Source organism: Cavia porcellus, unplaced genomic scaffold (assembly GCF_034190915.1).
Source record: "Cavia porcellus strain 051 isolate PalLab524CR breed Dunkin Hartley unplaced genomic scaffold, mCavPor4.1 scaffold_16, whole genome shotgun sequence".
In the NCBI taxonomy this organism is placed as follows: Eukaryota; Metazoa; Chordata; class Mammalia; order Rodentia; family Caviidae; genus Cavia; species Cavia porcellus.
In genome coordinates this window covers 33,448,155-33,467,693 of record NW_026947499.1, presented here as the reverse complement: position 1 = coordinate 33,467,693, position 19,539 = coordinate 33,448,155, and the positions used below count along the sequence as shown (strand labels likewise).

The 19,539-nt window shown below is 52.4% G+C and overlaps 1 protein-coding gene across 7 annotated transcripts; it reads right to left on the bottom strand.

Moving 5' to 3' along the window:
- Window positions 1–134: 134 nt before the first annotated feature.
- On the bottom strand, window positions 135–19,425 carry Traf7 (TNF receptor associated factor 7). Of its 7 annotated transcripts, XM_005007412.4 has the most exons (22): window positions 19,220–19,405; window positions 12,454–12,569; window positions 11,037–11,155; window positions 10,774–10,831; window positions 8,413–8,504; window positions 6,209–6,325; window positions 5,669–5,761; window positions 5,425–5,458; window positions 4,477–4,660; window positions 4,267–4,401; window positions 3,488–3,705; window positions 3,338–3,411; window positions 3,062–3,110; window positions 2,855–2,982; window positions 2,483–2,565; window positions 1,788–1,827; window positions 1,550–1,666; window positions 1,352–1,474; window positions 1,075–1,194; window positions 849–980; window positions 647–766; window positions 135–496 (listed from the first exon to the last, which is right to left on the bottom strand). In XM_005007412.4, exons 3-22 carry the CDS (start codon window positions 11,115–11,117, stop codon window positions 482–484), a joined length of 2,013 nt encoding a protein of 670 aa, XP_005007469.1. In that variant the 5' UTR covers window positions 11,118–11,155; window positions 12,454–12,569; window positions 19,220–19,405; the 3' UTR covers window positions 135–481. The 7 variants fall into 7 exon arrangements, with proteins under 7 accessions (XP_005007469.1, XP_003478163.2, XP_063082381.1 ...); XM_003478115.5 differs by lacking the exon at window positions 12,454–12,569 and having other exon boundaries at window positions 19,220–19,404; XM_063226311.1 differs by lacking the exons at window positions 5,669–5,761; window positions 12,454–12,569 and having other exon boundaries at window positions 19,220–19,407.
- Window positions 19,426–19,539: the final 114 nt, after the last annotated feature.

Genomic DNA, 19,539 nt, shown 5'->3' with positions numbered 1-19,539 from the left:
GGCACAGGAACCAAATTTGTTGTGCCTCCTTCTGCAGGGGAAGAAGGGCCCAGCTTCCTTAATGTGGTGGTACCTATGTACATCCCCAAGGCCACACAGGTCCCAGGCCTCAGAGCCTCTCCCCACTCAACAGCCACAGTCTGTGCCATTTTTATTTCAATCTAGAAGTAATCAAATCTATATACAGTCTAAAAACAGTAAAAAAGATGAGTAAAAAGGCTCTCAGTTCATCAGGAGTGTAGATGAAGGGTGGGTTGGAGTGTCGTACCTGGCACCCAGAGGGGCCTTGGCCTTGCTCTGGCAAGAGTGAAGGCAGGGCCAAGTAGAGGGAGGTTTGCTGAGTGTGGAGCAGGGTGGACACTGCCTGGCTGCTTGAGCATATTTACCTGTCCACACATGGCAGGCAGAAACTCAAAGGCCCTGTGTGATCAGCCTGGTTCAGGCAATACACAGAGGGAGTTGAGGCCTGGCCTGGATTCTGTTAGCATGTCCAAACCTGCAAGGAAAGGGGTGTTTCAGGTCCTCTGTGCTCCAGGGGATACCTGGTGATAATGCTTGCCTTCCACTACCACTTGCTTGATATTTCCAGTTCCTTGTCCCCCACCCCCTACTCCATCTGTGCAGCTTCTGAACCATAGTCACTGACCTTCACGGTACTATCCACAGCTCCTGAGAAGAGCCGGCCTCGGGATACAGCCAGAGCAGTCACACTGCCCTGGTGACGGAGCAAGGTCTGCGTGCAGATCATGTTGTCCATACTCCAAACCTAGGGGGCACACAGGATGTAAGGGTCTATTCAGGTACAACCACCCTCCTGGGCCTCCTGCTGGTGCTGGGCTAGCACATACTCGGAGGGACCGGTCATAGGATGCACTGAAGACTTTGGTCTGGTCTGGTGTTGAGATGACTGCCAGGGCATACACGGTGCCTACGTGGCCTGTGAGGGTCCGCACCTGCTCCTTGGACTCAATGTCCCACACCTGAGGGGGCAGGCACGAGCCAGTCAAAGACCCAAAATGAGAGAGCCGGAGATGGGCCCAGAGTCAGTCCTTCCCTTGGACACTTGGCCCTTACGTGGATGAGGTTCTCATAGGTGCCACAGACAATGTGGTGATTCGTCACAGCAATAGAGTAGACACTGCCACCAGACGTCTGTAGGACATGGATGCAGTCAAGGGTCCGGATGTCCCAGATCTATGGACGGTCCCAGGCCAGTTAGACACCAGAAGGCAGCCCACCCATGCAGGGGTTCATGCATCATGATGGGTATAGGGCAGAGGGAACCTTCAAGGATCAGCTGGGAAGAGAGGAAGAGGGTGTGGCTGTGCCCATAGGGAATGGTTCCATGTACCTTGATTGTCTGATAGGAGCCACTGTACAGGTAACTCTGGGCTGCTACCAGGGCCCGCACCCAATGGTTGAGACCTGTGAGTTCCTTCTTCAACTTGAGCTCAGTGCCCACAATGTCCCAGACCTGTGGAAATTGCTATGAGCAGGGGTTGAGTGGCACCTAGTGGCCTAAATGTGTATGGATGCCCTTTGCCCTTACCTTGATGGCCTTCAGGGAGCCACTGAAGAGCATGTTGTGGGAGGATACCAGCGTGCACACAGGGTTGTCATGGGCCCGGATAGTGTTCACCTTTTGCAGGTTCTGGATGTCCCACACCTGAAGGGATGGATGTCAAGCCTCAGGGCCCAGCCCCACTACCTGGAGCTAGGGCAATGAGGAGAAAACGCCTTGCTGTGTCATCTCTTCCCACCCCCACCTGCCTGTGGGCCCTACTCACAATGATGGTACAGTCTGCAGAGCCACTGTATAATTTGCACCTAGGGAAGCAAAGTCAGTGTGTGAGGGCAGGGAAAGCCACTGTCGTTGCTGACACTGCCCTGTCTGGGCCATAGGAACCAGCAGTTTGGCCTGGCATGAGGACAAATGCTGCTTCCCCGAGCCAGGCCTTATCTGTGTGGGAACTTTGGAAGTGGTGGCCCAGCCCCTGATACCTGCCTAGACAGCATTCAACCACTGGGAATGAGTCTCTGCCCTTAACACTAAGTCTCAGGGCTGGCTGTTGCCACCCAAGTTGTTGCTTCCAATAAGTGTGCAGCCCTTCCTTTCCATACAGATGCTTACACATGGTCTCCTGACATGATCAAGAGGGAAGGTCTAGGGAAGAGGACAGCCAGAGCAAGGAGGTGGCTAGGGGAGCTGTTCCATGGACCCCAACTACACTAGTGATAGCTACACCACTGCCTTCACCTTGTAAGAGTGCCAGGCTTTGTGAACATACAACTCTGGAAATGCAGCAGCCATGCAAGGGTTTATACAATGCTACACAGAAGACAAGCACTGCTCAGATTTGAGGCGCTCCACAGGGTAGGAGTCAGATGTGTAGCTACAGAGGTTCAAGCTCATGGTTTGCAGCCCAAGGAGTAGCAGCACATTCTCTTGTCTTCAAGGTTAGGAGGCAGTGTCCAGACTCACCCCTGGATGCAGAGAGCCAGCACAATGCCGTCATGGCCTTCTAGTGTTTTCTGGCACTTATAAGTTGTACAGGTATCCCACACCTGCAAAAACCAGGGTCATAGTGGGTTCCCAAGGAGTCATCTCCATGCGAAAATTTAGGATCACAAGATAAGGATGGCAGCCTACCCCATGTAGGTAGACCCAAGTTGGCAAGGCTGGCATATAGTCTACCCTAGCCTGGTCAGGCTTCAGAGACCATGGGCAGGATCCTCCCACCTTGATAGCCTTTTTTTTTTTTTTTTTTTTTTTTTTTTGTACCAGGAATTGAACTCAGGGCTTCATGCTTGCCAGGCAGGCGCTAGGCCCCTGAGCTACATCCCTGGGCCCTACCTTGATAGTCTTGTCAGAAGAGCCACTGAAGAGCAGGTCACCCATAGAGTAGACACAGAGACACCAGACAGGACCCTGGTGGCCCACAAAAGTCCCTTTACACTTAAAGATCTGCTGAGGGTCGTAGGCTGCAGAGTGGAAAAGACAGTGAGGGACCAAGTGGGGCCCTAGGGATAGCAGGTGAGAGTAGCAGTGGACAATACTCACATCCTAGGATGCCCGTGTTCAACCGTGCATTGATATGGGACAGCTCATCCTGCAAGGTCAAGAGCAGTGGAAGGCAAATGCGTGAAGCTGCCATGGCCACTAGTATAGCCACAGAGCTCTGAAGTCTGGCACTGGCCAGGTGTGGCAGCAGCTCTTGCCAGAACTCAGGCCCTTAACTCTAACTAGTATGGGCAGAGGCCATTAGGGCAGGGCTGCCCTTGGGACCCAACCCTCCCCTTCTGTATCTCAATACTGTTAGTCCCCGATCCTGCTCACATTCAACATGGATGCATCCCTCCGGAACTCCATGAGATCCTCACTGAGTTTACTCTGGTTCTCATCCAGGACATCTAAGAAGCAGGAGAGGAGGCGTCACTGGGGTCAGGCACACTGGCTGTACCCTGTGCCCTCTAGACTGGTTCTCACCAAACTTGAGCTCGAGGCTCTTCTCCAGTTGATCGATCTTCTCTGAGAGCTTGCCCAGCATAGAGCGTAAGAAGGCAATCTCCTGGTCCTTTTGTGCCAGCGCCACATGCATCTCGTGGAAGCGGTCATCTGTCTGCTGCAGGAATTCCTTTAGGCCCTCAAAGCGGCATGTCTCCAGATGAGTCTCATATGTGTCCTGGTTCCCAATGAATGCACACCTGGTGGAGGAGGGACAGTACGGCTGCCAACCTGCTTGCCTAGTAGGACCCTACCCATCTTCTTAACCCCGAAAAGCCTTCAAGAATCTTCTACTTCCAGGCCCTCCAGCCTCAGATCCAGCTGCTCTCCAACTTGCCATACCTCCTCCACCCAGTAGCCAGCAGCTATTTTACTAGCAAAATCCAATCATGAGCCTGCAGTGTGCTTAAAATGCTCTCCCACCCTGGGAATAAAACCAACACTCATTGGCCTCCCTGCCTTGAAAACTAAGCTCCTCTCTCTGCTCACAACTCTTGCTATTTGCTCAATCTGCCATGCTAAACCAGCCCCTGGTACACACCCTTGTGCACACCTTCCCTAATACCCCAGCTCCCCATCCAGTCCAGTCCCTTTTCTGCATTGCCATAGGGCTTAAATCTCTTGGGCCTCTGGATCGGTTGTGCTGATGGGGACAGGTCTAGTTCCTGGCTCAGGTCCATCACTCCAGGCCCAGCACACAGGGTCTCTCACCCAGAAATGCTGAAAAGAACCTGGAATCCCACCCACCTCCACCCACTCACCCGTACTTGGAGTGGGGACACTTGATATGCTCGCATTCTTTGAGGTGGGCCTCCAGGTTCATCTTGAGAAGTGGGGGACAGCTGGGATTGTTGGGGCAGCGCACTGGCCTATAGTCACAGCTGCTCTCGTGATCCCTGTGCAAAGGTGGGACCCAGGTCTGAATCAAGGCTCTGTGGTGAAGCCAGGAACTGGGGGTGGGGAGTACTTACTTTCGGGCACTAAGCTTTATGGTGAAGGGGCATCCCCGGGGGTCCACCTCAAAGGCGCTGGGCTTCCCCACACCTGCCGCGCGACAGCCGTGCCTGCAGTGGATGAAAAGCTCCCCAATCTGCTCAGCCACCGCAATGTTGTTCACCACCACTGTCAGCTTGGCGTTGTCCACAGGACATTTCTCTGGGGAAAGGCGGCATGCTAACTCTACAGCCTGCCCCGCCACCCTCTCCCTGGGTGCCCCAGGTGGGCATGAGCCTTCTAGCTGTGTAATTCACCAAGCCACCTGCCCCCCTGAAGCAGAGGATTGGTTACATTGCTGGGTCAGCCAGGAGGATGAAGTGGTCATGGAAGCCTCTCAGTTAACCTAGTAAGGTATTAGGAAGGGCCAAGGGGACAGAAGACAAGGTGTGCAGGTAGACCTAATGGTGGCACAGAGCCAGAAAGCCAGAGGCAGAAGTTGGTAGGGATGGCATCTTCTGGCAGAGTGTAGGTGCCAACACTGGGAGGTTCTATCCCATGCCTGCTATGGGGAGGGCTCTTGGTATGGAGACAACAGGAGTTCTGGCTCTCAGGCTCCTCTGTGGAGGCTCTGAGTGTGGTCTGAGTGCCTGCAGTCCTGGCCCAGGCCCAACAGCAGCCAAGGGTGCTGGACATTGCACAGATCATATGGTCTGCCAGTTTCTCTTTTTCTTTTCCTTTTTTTTTTTTTTTTCTTTTTTATCAGGTCCAGGGATTGAACTCATGACTGCCTGCTTGCAAAGCAGGCACTTATGCCGCTGAGCTAAATCTCCAGCCCCTTGTTTGCCAGTTTCTTTGACCTCTTGAACCACACTATGGGACTGAGGCATGAAACCATATCTAAAAGAGACCCCAAGCAGGACTGAGACCACCCACTCCCACTTTAGAACAAGGTGGCCAGGCCTGGATGGGAAGGCAAGACCTACCTGACTTCAAGGCACATCTTCTACAGAACGTGTGCTGTGGAGACAAAGGGCATGCATAGGGTATAGGCACAGTCCTCACCTCATGGTAAGCCTAGGGGCAGATCTGGGTTCACTACCACCCCATAACCAATGCAGGTGTATGACAAAAGCCCAGGTGTACAAGAAATGAGCCAGCAATCTATTGCCCTGAGTTGGGGTGAGTTGGGGTTAGGTTAGGGGGGAGGGGTCCCCAGGGTGGCCTCACTCCACATGTGGTGATCACAGGGTCCTTGAATACGCTGCAGCAGAGCTGGCAGCACAGCTTCACTGAGGGCTGCTCAGCAAACACCAGTGGCTCCTGAAATAAGCAGGGCAAAGGATAGTAAAAGGTGGGCCAGGGATGTAGACATGCCAGGGAGGCTACCCTCAGTCATGCCACCTTGGCCACTTGGCCTACCCCAACCAGCTGAGATCTATGCTGAGAGGGACACTGAGGCTGGGGGAGGGGACTAGCTGGAGAGGAAGGAACAGCTATGGCCATAAAGGCAGAGCTCAAGCAGAAAGGACTGTGTCCCCATTGTGGGTAGCAGGTACACCACAGTCTTCCCCTGCTCTCACTTGCCCTTCCTGCTGGGATGAATGGTAGCAAGGGCCTCCTGAGCCAGGTGGGCCTGGCCTGGTCCCTCAGTTCTAACATGTATCAGTAAGGATGTGAGGCCCTGGCCAGGCCTAAGAAGATAATCCATGATACTGCAGCACAGTGACAACCCTGGAAGACCCTCCACAACAAGCTGCCCACACCTACCGGCTCCTCTTCCTCCTCAGGCAGTGAGAATGTGGAGCGCAGAGACATGCTGGACTCGGAGTGCAGGGAGCGGACGGAGATTGCTGAGTCGGAACGGCGGGGAGTGTTGATGGGGGGCTACACAGAGACAGGCAACCCATCAGGAGGCTTTGTGCAGCGGAAAGACTGGAGGGCACAGCAGCTCTGGGCCACTTTTTCCCAGTTGGTACTCTCAGGGACCACGGGGGCCACGGCCGGTGCAGCCTTGGTCCCCCGCCTGCCTGCCTGAGTCAGCCTGGGCTCTGATGTTGGGCTGCCCGCTCTCCACTGCCAACTTTCTTTGTGTAAATGGAGAGACTTCCTGCTATTCAATTCTACGAGGACATGCTCAGGCTGCTTCCTGCTTCCTGTGAGGGAACGTGGGCCATAGAGGGGGTGCCTCCACCAGCCAATCCTGGAGCAGTCACCAGCCCCTGGACCTCTAGATGGAAGGGAATGGAAAGCAGACTCAGGAGAAGCTGCCAGGTTTCAGATGCCTGCCTGGTATTCCCGGCCAGAGGACACTGGGTCCAGGCTGAGAGGCTCACAAAGGAAGCAGAGACAGCATTCCCACTGAGCCCTAGTTGAGGTTCCTGAGTACCAAAGTGAGGGCACAAGTGCCTGCCTCTTCTCAGCCACTCACAGTGAGGGCTTGGAGGGCACTAGGGGGAAGAGGGAGACATTGTCCTTTCTTGCCTTCTGGCCCTAGAAACTTTCCAATGTTTCTAAGATCTGTTGCTTCCCACAGCTTCTTCCTCCAGACTCTGATAGAACTAGCAGCATATTCTTAAGCTACAACCTTTGAAAAGCAACATGCAAACACCATCCCTTCACTCATCCCCCATTCACAAACAACTTGAGGGAAAAAGCCCACTCCCTGCCAGTTCAGCTGTGAAGCTCCACAGTGCGGAGGCATAGCCAGTCTCAGGTCTGGGTGTCCTAGAGCAGACAGTAGAGAAGAGACACTTATCCTCCACACCAGGATGGTGCCCTATCTCCCTCCACAGTGCCCCATGTGGCCTATGCACATGGAAATGCCACATGAGAAGCAGAGGAGAAAATAAGACAAAATGAGTCAAATATTCCATGGCTAGTGATGGAAACCAGAGAGGCAAGAGCAAGACCAGACAGGAGCAGGTAGGGAGCTTCACTCACATCAGCCCACCAGCCAGGGGCTCCTCCTGGGATCACACTCTGCTGAGCATAGGGCCCAGCCTCCTCATGTGGAACAGTCAGAGGTCTTGGACAGACATGAGGCAGGCAGAGGTTGGAGGTCAGAACACTGGACTACCTGACTCTCTGGGACCTCATGGACAACCCCTGTGTGCCTGCTCATTTAACTAAAGATGGGTTTCCTTTTCATTTTAAAAAAATTTGGTCACTGAGGATGAGATGTCTCAGTCCTGAGGAAAGCCTACTTGTGCTGGAGAACCAGCTGAAGCCACCAGCAGGCTGCCGCGCCCAGCAAGGACACTGTAATAGGTAAAGTGAGTGCAAGCACAAAGGAATGTGTCCAGTTCCCCTGCCTCTCAGCCACTTTGCTCCTGTGCACCCTAGAGCTCAGTCCTACCAGGGTCAGCCCCTATTTCTCTAGGGGTCTCAAGAGCCTGTGCTCTGAGTATCTGTGACTACCCGGCCAGGGAATGGCCACCAGGAGCCTGCCCACAGGACCTGGGCACCAACAGCCAGCCAACAGCCCAGAACCCTTCCTTTCTCAGACTGCCAGAAGCAAGGTGTTCTCCAGCTCCTCTAAGGGCTTACAGGCTCCTAAGCCCATTTCCCTGCTGACTCTACAACTTGGGTCTATCCTCCTTCTCCAGCTACCGTGCACATGTCAGGATACCCTCTTCAACCTCATGCAACCTCATTCACTCTTCAGTAGCAATAAAAGCTTTTGAAACATGAATTTTACCCTGTCACCCTCCTTACTTAAGATGAAACCAATGTGCCTTGCCTTGTCTTCAGGTATACTTTCTAGCCCAACTCTCCAAACTGGCTGTCTATTGCCTCTACTACCAAGCCCAAGAGCCACCTCCTAGTCTCAGGATCTCATCACATGCACTCAAGCCTTGTTGTCTACATGTGCTGTTCCCTCAGCCTGGATACAGTTCCTTGTCACCAGCCTACCATCAGCATCCCCTGTGCCTAGTCTACAGGACAGAGGGAAAAGGGGAAGACAAGCCTACCATGCTGTCCTCCTCATCCCTCGGGGAATAGGCAAGAGTGCTGGAGGAGGAAGGTGTTCTTCGGTGCTGTTTGTACGTACTGCTCCCATCAGCTGTGAGAGAAGAAAGAAGGGGAGGGCCAGGCACCATGAGCACAGGCTGTGCAGAGGCCTGACCCAAAGTGCAGGGCAATGGGTCAAGCAGAGGGGCAGACAGGGGGCCTAGCTGGTGAAGTCTGTGTAGTATGTGGGCCCTGTGGCTATCTCCAGCTCTTGGCCCTCTCTGTCTCTGGCAGGGTGGGGAGGCAGTGCTGGGATAGTATCCTAAGGTGAAGCCAGTGCCAGGACTATAGAGCTGTGAGGTTCAGCCTGTACTTGGATAGTCCTGGGCCCCTGCCCTGACTACTCCAGGAGGAGAGGCTGGTGTTGCTTCTTTTTTTCTGTACTAAAGATTAAACACTAGAGCCTTTACATTAAGCTATATCTGCAGCCTTTCATTTTATTTTATTTTACAGAGTTTCACTAAGTTGCTCAGGCTGGATTTGAATTTATAGTCCTCCTGCCTTAGTCTCCCAGAGTGCTGGGATTACAGGAATGGACCACTATTCTTGACTCAGGAAGGGTTTCTTTCAGAGCTTCTACAAGGCCCAGCATCCACCCTGGCCTGAGGCACTGCATCCAGCTGAGGTACACAACCAGTGCCAAATGACGACCCCTGAATGAGACTACATCTTGTTCGACTTTCAGGGTAAGTGCTAAGTAAGCTTTGACAGCCTGTGGTCCTTAGCTGGACATTGGTAGGGCCAGGACCACATCTTGTTGGCCTGGTTCTCTGGCCCCTCATTCCCTAACATAGCCAGAATCAAAAACAGGCCACAGCCTTTTTGGGCTCTTCCAGGGAAGATGATGAGGTGCTCTACATTCTCCTCCCCACGTTACCCCAGTCAGCCTGGACAGAGGGCAGGGCAGCCCTGTCTTGCCCATGTGGGAGCCAGAGAGGCCCTATAAGCAACAGCTCTGGGGACAGGAGACTCATTCCCTCAGCCAGATGTCCCAGAGTAGATGTCACCAGGCCCAGCCAGATTCAGCTGTCAAAACGACTAGACCTTGAGCTCAAGATCAGAACTTTACCTGCCTGCCCTGTGACTGGGCTTTATTATCCTTAACTGTACAAATATGGTCAAATGAGGAATCATTGGTGCGTTTTTGCTCAGCTGACCCCCTACCACCACAATCACCCAGGGACAAGGATTTGAGGGTGTAAGGGGTATTCTTTGTCCCTAGAGCTTTCAACATTTGTGACAGGTACTATGTGGTCTATAAAAGTGATGCATGAAGCTGGGTATGGTGGCATATGCCTGCAATCCCAGCACTTGGATGGCTGAGGCAGAAAGATAGCAAATTTGAGTTCCAATTTAGCATGACCCTGTCTCAAAAAAAAAAAAAAAAAAAAAAAAATCCAAAACCTGGTGAGAACAAATAAGTTTCCTAGCTGGGTATTGTGGCTGTCACCTGTAATCCTAGGACTGGGAAAACTGAGGAAAGAAGATCTCCATGAGTTTAAGGCCAGCCTCAGCTACATAGTGAGTTCAAGGTCAGCCCCTGAATGTCTGTATATAAGACCCTATCTCAAAACAAACAAACAACAAAAAAAGAAAGTCTTTTGTAGGTAGCAACTTGGGATTTTTTTTTCCTCAGAAAAAGCCACATAAGACGGCTATGTTGCATGTGTAGCAGGAGGAGCTGGTATGAGCAAGCGTATCTGGGAACTTCTGGCTAGGTTTACCCACAGGAAACCATATCAAGGCAATTAAAAAGCTAGTTAGCAGCTGGTGATGTGGCTGGGCATCGGAGAGAAAACAGAACACACTCTCCTCAGAACCTTGGCCTGAGCGCAGGTTCACTTGGCCCCGTGTCTCCAGGAGGTGTACAGTATGGTCGGCCCTGCACTGCCATTTCCTCAGCTCCTGGACAACAATGCAGGGCCGAGGCCTAGGACCACACCTGAAAGAAGATCCCATAACCTCTCAGGGATTAAGAGTCTGGGTTTGGGAATGAGCTATGGGTCATTGTGACAAGGGATGGATGTGGCTGTGGTGCCAAGAAGGTCAGAACAGCTCTCAATAGACATGTGCCAGGCCAGATGCCAGGAAGAGGTGATAGGATGATGCCTGGACACCAGGGAAAGATAGAAACAGGGGTAAGGTACCAGAGTGGAATGTCCTGGCTCCTGTCTAGCAGGGGACAGCCCAGAACTGGACATGGCAAAGGACAGAAATCAGAGGCCAACTACTCATTCTTTAACATCAGAACTGAGCTCTCACTACACCAGTAAGTGTCCCCTAGGGATGGGGCTTCAGTGTCCTCCCACGCACTGGCTCACCTTTAGTGATGGTGGTGACGGCTGAAAAGGCAGGCCCGAAGGTCGTTTCCATTCTGGTCTAAGAGAGAACATGGACACGCACTAACATGCTTCTCCATGGCCCAGCCATATGCATGCACTGCAGGGACCCATCAACAGCACATATATATCCTCCCCACGAGACCCCCTAAGTAGGTAGGGGAATGCTCTGGAAGTTCAGTTTCAAGTTACCAGAGCATGCTGGGGGTCTGAGGCAGGGGTGTGCAAAGAGGGCAGCCCCTTACCCCGGTGCTGACGTCTGGGGAAGGAAGATTGGTGGGCCCCCCGGAGAAGCGGTTGTAGCGGGTACTCTTGCCTGAGCTCATGCTCTAGAGAAGCATGCAGGGTCCTTGGGCAGCATCCCCTGCAGATGGACATGAATGAGGGGCTTGAGAGGCAGCACCCTGCCCTGACTGGTCCACTGTAGGGTTTATGGTAACCTTCTCCTATCCCCACTACCAACTTGGTGGGTCCACAATAGGCAAGTCGTCCTTCCTGCCCGGGTCTATATAGGCCCCAGGATCAGGCAGCTGGAGCCATGAGGTAGTCAGCCCTCAGCTTCCCCAGCCCTCAAGATTGAGCCCTGAGGAACCCACCCAGCCTACTAAGCTCTTTACCCCAGAGGTAGAGACGCCCCCTGGCACTGCACTGGTGCTGTCTGCTTCTCCAGGTTCTAAGTCACAGCAGGTCACTTTTAGGCCTGCTCCTCTATAGGCCAAATGTCCCTGGGGCCAAGGTTGGGCCTCAGTGGGTATCCCTACCCGCCCACTGGACCTGGCCCCGATGTGACACATGTCAGGACCCCATCACACAGGGCCCACCTAGGGTAAGACAAATGTTTCCAGCTGCAGAAAGTACCGTCATGACCTGGCTAGACCTGGTTTACAGGACAGCAGGGCATTGGTCACACCTCAGAAAGAACTCATGGGTTGAAATAACTGGAGCCCAACTTCTAAGTATAGTCACATGAAGACAGTAGCCTCAACTTCAACTCCACACAGGTCACTAGTATCTCAATGGGTGCAGTTCAGGGGCTGGGGGCACTGGAAGATGCAGGAAGCACACAGGGTCACCAACAATCCCTCCCCTCCCCAGAAGAGAAGCTCTGGGTTGGGAATTGGGGGACTGTGCCCCTTGAAAGGCCAGGCCTGGGGCACCTGCAGGAAAAAGAAGATTAAAGAGGAAGGGCGACTGGTCACACTCAGGACAGGTTCTGTCAATGGAGCTGACCACTGCTAAGAGGATACCTCCCTCCCCTGCTGCACAGCAGGCACACCCTCCGAATGGTGTCCACACTCTCAGGAACCAACAGTCTGCAAGCTGCCTGGGTGGGGCTGGGAGGATCATATCCCACCATAGTTGGATTGCCATGGTAACAAAGGAACTCCCCATGGGGAGGAAGGCCACATACCACAACTTCTGCCATCGGGCCAATATGCACTGTCCCACTCAGGGGGATACTGCTGTAGCTAGTAACATGCACTCCAAATTCCCTGCCCAAGGATAGGGCCTCTGAATTAGTACACTTCTTACCTCAGCCCCAGGGTTCACAAGGAGGGGCTGGCTCCTGCTCTGTTTACCACCTCTGCTGACTGCTTGTCCTTTCCTCCTCACAATGCCCAGACCCCACTTGCCTCAATTGTCACCTGCAATGCCACTCACCTGTTAGGGGTCTACTCAGTCTTCAGGGCTCAGGCGTCAAACAACTATCTTGCAGACTGGAGATGGCCCTGGAGCCCTGCAGTCAGCATTGCCTCTGGCTCTGAGCACTCTTGGATCTAGGTGGATGGGTGGGGTCCCAAGAACTTACCTAAGGCCTCCCTTTTTCAGCCCAAGGCCCCTGCCACACTCAGGCCCCTGACATACTCATTACTGTTGACCTATCAGTGTACACATTTGGCTTCACCACACTGGCTTCTTCTGCCCCTGTACCAGCCTCAGAACCCAACAGAAGCTGCCCTAACCATACTCCTGGCCTGACTGTGATTTCAGGGCTTGGCTGTGTGCCTAAGACTAGGTTCTCCAGAGACAGCCTGGGCCAAAGACAGGCCCAGAGGAGGGGGCCCTGGGCTAGAGATGTAAATGTGGCAGGTTTGGAAGCACTGTTTTAACTCTGCCTGTGTTTCCTCCAATCCCTTTAGCAGGAAGGTCCAGGATGGGTGGCCAGTGCCCCCTGACACTGGGAGCCCCAGACAGCCAGAAGCTGAGAGCTCTAGGACTCACCCATCAGTGGTAAAGTTTTATCATTTTTGGGAACCCAGGGCTGGCTCACAGGGAGGCCTTAGAAGACACTGACCTGAATTTCATAAACCCATCTGTTTCTTATTGCTAGCTCCCAGGGCCATTAGGCCAGCTTAAAGGTCCACCAAGTGATGCCAAGCCTAATGGCCAAGACCCTAGCAAACACTCCCCCTGGGACATTAGACAGCGTCCCCACAGACAGAGGGCCCAGCGCATGCAGCTTCAGTTTGGGAGATGGGTGTCTGGCTTCTCCCTCCCTCTGGTAAGGTAAACAGGAAAGCACGCAGGGAAACATGCAAATCAGCCAGAAGTCCTGAATGGGCCAATAGCAACCAAGCCTGCAATGATACTGATGGTGGTGGTAGCAGTGTATAGAACCAGCCCAAGAGCCAGACTTAGCAGGGAAGGAGGTAGGCAGACTACAAATTGGCCTGGGAAGCTGTTTTCTAATTCACATGGGTATAGTCCTAGCTATGGATCCAGGGGTGGGCAGCTTCCCAGGCTGGAGTCTACCAACCCCATTTATATGGCCTATCCATCCATTCCCAACATTTTGTCTTTTTTTTTTTTTCTTGAGACAGGGTTTTGCTCTGAAATTCAAGTTGTTCTCAAACTAACGGCAACCCTCCTGTCTCAGCCTACCAAGTACTGGGATCACAGGTGTGTACTCTCAGCATTTTGGAACTGGGCAAGATGCCTGAGTCTTCCCCTCAGCCAGGTTCTCCAATCACTGAGTTTTTCAGTAACAGTGTTCCTTGGTGTTTTAGACCCAGGACCCGGATAGGAGGGTGCATGCCCTGCAGGTCAAACCCCTAGGAACCATCCCTGGGAAATACAACCTTAGCAGCTTAGCACCAGCTGTCCCAAGGAGTGCCCTGACACCGTCAGAGTGGGAACAGATACCTCTGCCCCATCCCCTCTCTGCTGAGGCTCTGGAATAGGAAGTTGTCAACTAGATTAACACTTCTCTAACCATTCTCTGAACCCTAGAAGCCTACCTCTCCTGTCCTACAGTTCCCAGTGCTCATATGTATGGGGAACTGCCTTCCCCAGTGTTGGCACCCTTGTCCCAAACTGGGAAAGGCTATGTAGCTGAAAAAGAACTTTCCCCATAGTTCCCCTGTCCCTCCTTTCCAGTGTAATACCACCTGCCTATCTTCAGGGTCCAGGGTAAGTGCCCCTAAAGACCAGGAGATACACTCTTTTAGAGAGCAAAGGTCTTAAAAAACCAAAGCTGTCCACCTTGGGTATCACAGGTAAGTGTGACCCAAGGGTGCTAAAAGCAAGGCAGGGTGGGTGGCATTCTCTACCTGGAGATAATGCAGAGCAGCCCCCTGCCCCATCTCATCTGAGTCTGGGATCTTTGTGTACCCACATCCACAACCCGGGTGTTCCTGAGCCCTGCTACCTGTTCAAGGGGGAGTGGGCGACTATCTTCACTACTCTCACATGGAATGTCTCAGTCTCTTTTTTCAGAACCTTGAGCTGCCCCCTCTTCTGAGTAGCTTAGAAGAGGGAGAGTTGGGTGGGGCCCAGAGCATAAGATCTGTTGGGGTATCACCCACAGAGGAAATGTGGAACACAGTCTCTACACCTTTTCTTTTAGGGCATATCTCAAGAAGGTCTGACTTAAACTTGGCAGGATCCTTGACCACTTAGACTCTGCGGCTGGCAGCTGGTGGAGAGGTCAGCTCAGATGGGCCCTGCTACAGTGAAGGATGGAGGGAGTCTGTAGTCCCTCCTAGGGCCAAATAGCTCCTTGCACATAGAGTGTGGAGAGACAGCTCCTGAAGAGTATGTTAGTATAGGGAAGGCACACCTTGGATGTCCCATTAGGTCTGTGACCATGCTGGGAAAAACTTAGGATAACTCAAAGAGGCCTCAACCCTGCCTGAGCTATGGGTGGACAACAGGATGGACTATAGCCACACCTCCAAACACAGCTCTTGGTATCATGAAGCCATCCCTAGTGAGCCACAGATGGCCCAACCACTAGCTCAGCCCCATCTTGACCCCTTGGCTCAGGTCCAGGCCTTGCCGCCAAGTCTTATAGAAACAAGCCTGGTTACCACAGCAAAGTCACATGAACTTTCCCTGGCTGTTTCTCTGATGGCCCTTTAGCACATCTTTTCCATATCAGCCAGGCAATATGACACAGGAGTGGAGGGGTGGCCTGGAGTGTTCCTGGCCTCTGCTTCCCTTGATCCTAAAGACCCCCTTAGAAGCTCTGCCGATCCTGGGCAAAGAACTGGTTAGTATTCTCCACCACCCAGCATCCTAGCCCAGCCATTTCCCTTACCTCAACTCTTCTCTGCTCTCTACACCCACAGTCCCAGCTCTGTAGAAGCTCCTTAACTTGTTCCCCCTTCCTAGGCTTCTGTTTTATTTTGTTTTGTTTTGTTTTGAGACAGGGTCTTACTATGTAGCTTAGGCTGGCCTTGAACTCACTATGTAGTCCAGGCTGGCCTCCAACTCATGGTGATCCTCCTGCCTTGGGTCTCCCAAATGCTGGGATTACAGACCTGTGCCACAACACCTGGCTGGACTTCCCTCTGGCACCCCACACCCAGCCTGCCTGCCGGGCTGAGTCTCTCCAGCATCCATGGCTCTCTCTACTGGAGGGAAAGAGTCCCTCCTACTCAGCTCCACTGCCCAGCCAGAATGCATTTCACTGCCCTTGGTGCTGGCTTCGTGTCCCTGTCCTTCCTTTTGCAGATCTTGTATGTCTTGTATCTGTGCAGGGACCAGGACTAGTCTGAAAGAAGTCAAGAGGGCTTCTCAGAGCAAGGGCTGGCCAGATCTAGAGTAGGCGGGCAGCAAATTCTGAGGCATGGAAAGAGATGGCATTTGTCTTCCTGTTTCAACACCTAGCTGATAGACCAGATAGAACTAGGAAGCATGTGCCTGCCTATCTTAAATAAATCAAGGCAGTCTCAAGCTCTTGGGAACAGATTCTGGACCTTCACCTGAGAGTCAAGTACCCAGCCCATCCTACGCTCATTCTATCTTTCAGGACTACTCAGGCAGATTTCTCACTGCTTCCTGCATGGCTTCACTTTCTCCTTGCTGCTCAAAAAGAAGCTGGGAATGTACTAAGGGCAGTTCTGGGAATGCACAGGGCCCCATGCCACTCCCTCCCCATTATGTACCATCACTCAGAGTCCATTAACCTTTAGTCCAGGGGTCTGCAAGGCTTCCCCTTCCACTCTGGCACTCTCCCCTGGGATCAGTTCATTCCCACTCCCCAGCTTCCAGATTGTCCTCTCATCTATCTGGAACTTCCTGGCACCAGTACCCATATCAACTCTAGCCCCCAGCGGCTGTTCTTCATCTACCTCACCTGGCAGCACAATCCTCTAGGGAACAGCCACATTTCTCTGCCCTAAAATTAAAGCATTTGTAAAAGGGTGAAGGCTTGGTGTCCTTCTCCAAGGCTCTTTTCTTAATGAGCCCTTCAGGGGGCTGGTAAAATACAAGGTGCCTGTTTACTAGCAAGACTAGACCTGTGAGGACCCTGGTTCAGAGAAGCCGCCAGCTCTAGGCATTTTTACACACACACTCTTATAGACCCCTTGAAGTGTCTATCACAGGTCAAGCCCACAGGCTCCAGACTCAGAGAGACCTGGATTCAAATTCTACCTCTTCAGCTTAAATAGATGTGTGGTTAGGTGAGTTGCTTATCCTCAACTGTCATAGATTTCTGACCATAAAACAAGGTAGAGATGGACAAATCTGGAAGGAGCTTTGAGAGGTGACACATGGCTGGGGATTTAGCTCAGCAGCATAAGTGCCTGTCTTGCAAGCAGGCAGGTTGTGAGTTCAATCCCCGGTACCGATAAAAATGAAAAAGACAAAAAAAAAAAAAAAAAAAAGAGAGGTGACACATGATAAACAGTGACAGCTTTTCTAATAGCAGTTTGTCACTAAGAGCTCAAACTAGAGCCGGACATAATGATCCACATGATCCACACCTGTAATCCCAGCACTCAGGAGAATTAGGCAGAATTGCCACTGGCCGAAGCCATGCTGGGCCATATAGTGAGTCCAAGGTCAGCCTGAATTACAGGCCTCTCTCAGAAACAAAAAAGCTCAAAGTGGTGGTGGCTAAGAGAGGCAGAGAGATTGGCCCACGTACCTGGCCAGTAGAAAGTAACACCAAGGCTGACTCAAACTCTGTTCCTTCTGGTTTCTTCACCACTGATAGCCAAACCTAGGAACCCTGCTGGGCCCTTGAGCCCTTTGTCAAGCCAAGGCGGAAAGTGACAGAGCCACAGAGTTGGGGCTGCTTGTATGTCCTGCCCAGCTTAGGCCCTTTAACTCACCTTCTACCCATTTCCCACACCTGCTATTTCTTTGTCAAATTGCAGGCCAAAGTTCATACTACTCAGTACCAGGGACTGGGGACGTGCTAGGCTAAATACGAGTTTCACCCTGGAGGAGCTGAGAGCCAACGGAGGAGACAGGAGCCCCCACTAATCTCCATTCTATCTGTCAGAAGTACTGCTCCATGGGTACTTTAGACTTTGATCTTTTCTTTTTTCTTTTTTGTCTTTTTCTTTTTAATCGGTACCAGGTATTAAACTCAGGACCACACACTTGCAAGGCGAGGCACTTACGCCACTGAGCTAAATCCCCAGTCCTGACTCTGATCTTTTCTATTCATCCCACAAAGTCACAGGGCATAACTTCAAGGAACCTCTCAGGTTGGACTGTCACTCCTGGCCACACCTTCCTAGCCTGTCACCTCAGCCAAACAGCACATATCCCTACTTCCCCTCAGAATGAAGTTCTGGGTTCTGGGAGTTATTCAGTAAATAGATACAGGGAACCTCAGGATAAAAGGATTAGAGGTTCCACAGAGAACTGTGAATGCCCAGGTAGAGATTTATAACAGATGCCTGTGCCTGTCACAGAAAGGGACCTGGGGAGAGGCCAGAGAAAGAATGAGGAAAAAGGAAATATATGCCTGTTGAAAACCAGGGTTAACAGCCCCGAAGAGAGAAGACCTACGTGTACATGGGGAGAGAGCTGTGGGGTGGTATGACAGGGGTGCAGTCATAGGGGTAGGCAAATGGAGTTCTTTTTTTGTTTTTTTTGTGGCATTCTTGCTATTTAGTGCAGGCTGACCTCGAACTCGTTAGCCAAAACTGTCCTCCAAGTCGAGGTGATTCTCCTGCCTTGGCCTCCTGAGTGCAGGGATTAGAGCCATCTGGCTCTATATCTCCAATAGTATGTCAAATGGAGCTCCTAAGCAAGTGAGGTAGCAAAGTAGAGAGCCCAGGACCCCAGCCTCAGTTGACCATATTGGCCTACCTCAGTCTTGTGTTTCTACTGAATCCTCACACCCACCCACTGCACATAACCAGATGGCTCCAGACTTAGATATGATCCATCTCCTGTGCAACAAGTCCTCCACAGCCTGTCTGAAGCCCCGTACAATCCCTGACCCGTACCCTGTGGAATCATCTGGCCTTCTTAACCTCACCTCTCCACCACCTCACCAGTACTCGCTGGGGTGCGCCAATCTCTTTCTCCTAGTTCCACCCTGTAATCTCTTCCGGCAATATCCCAGGACTGATAGCTTCTCTGTCAGGTCTTTGCCCAACTGTAGGGTTCTCCACCAAGGCAGTAGTCCTCAGTATTCACTTTCCCAGAAAGCAGTTTCTTTCATAATACCTATCCTAATCCCTTATGATTTTGTCTATTGTCAGTCTCTTCCTTGTCTCTCTAGACCAGGGATTATGAAGGAGACATTTGACAATGTCTGCTGAAATACTTGTCACAACGAGAGTGGGGAGGTTGCTAGCTTCCGGTGAATAGAAGCCAGGGAGGATGCTCAACATTCTATAGTGCACAGGACAGCCCCTCGCAGTATGTAACAATCCAGCCCGAATTGTCATCTCAGGTTGGGGGACCCTGGATCCTATGAGCTTATAAAACTAGGTTCGCGGTCTTCATAGTCTCCCTGGCGCTTAGAACAGTGCCTGGTATCGAGGAGGGGCTCAATAAATGCAAGAAAAAATGAAGCAAAGGTGTGACTGGTGGACAAACTGAGAGATACGGACGCGGAGATCCGGGCCCGTCTCGGCCCCACACTCCCAAGCCAGGCTCGGGATGCGCCTGTTCCCACCCCCTGCACGGCCGAGAAGCCAGAGTTGTGGATCGGGCGCGCCGCACGGACACTCACCCGCCTGCTGCCCGGGAGCGGCAGCACCACCCGCTAGCTTCATCGTGCCCCCTCTGCCGCTAGCGGAGAAAGGAACAAGACGCGCGAGCCGGAAGCGTTCAGGCGCTGAGCTCGCCGGGACTCGTAGTTCACTGGCTTTAGTGACCCAGGCAGCTATCTCAAGCGCGGTGCTTCAGAAACTACGATTTATGGCGGCCCCGGAGTACCGGGGAGGGTTGGAGGCTTAAGAATCACTCTATGTTGCACATCGGAGCCTGATTGACTCTATGCACCGTCATTCACAGTTGCGCTCAATGGTCTCTGCAAAAAGGAGTAGCACG

What these genes read in the sequence shown, in the direction of transcription:
- Traf7 (XM_005007412.4), bottom strand. Translation starts at nt 11,117, where the DNA reads ATGAGCTCAGGCAAGAGTACCCGCTACAACCGCTTCTCCGGGGGGCCC. An exon ending in AAGATGTGCCTTGAAGTCAG is followed by an intron (nt 4,661 to 5,424) that starts GTAGGTCTTGCC and finishes GCCTTTCCCCAG; the next exon opens with AGAAATGTCCTGTGGACAAC. An exon ending in GCTCCTATCAGACAATCAAG is followed by an intron (nt 1,195 to 1,351) that starts GTACATGGAACC and finishes GACCGTCCATAG; the next exon opens with ATCTGGGACATCCGGACCCT.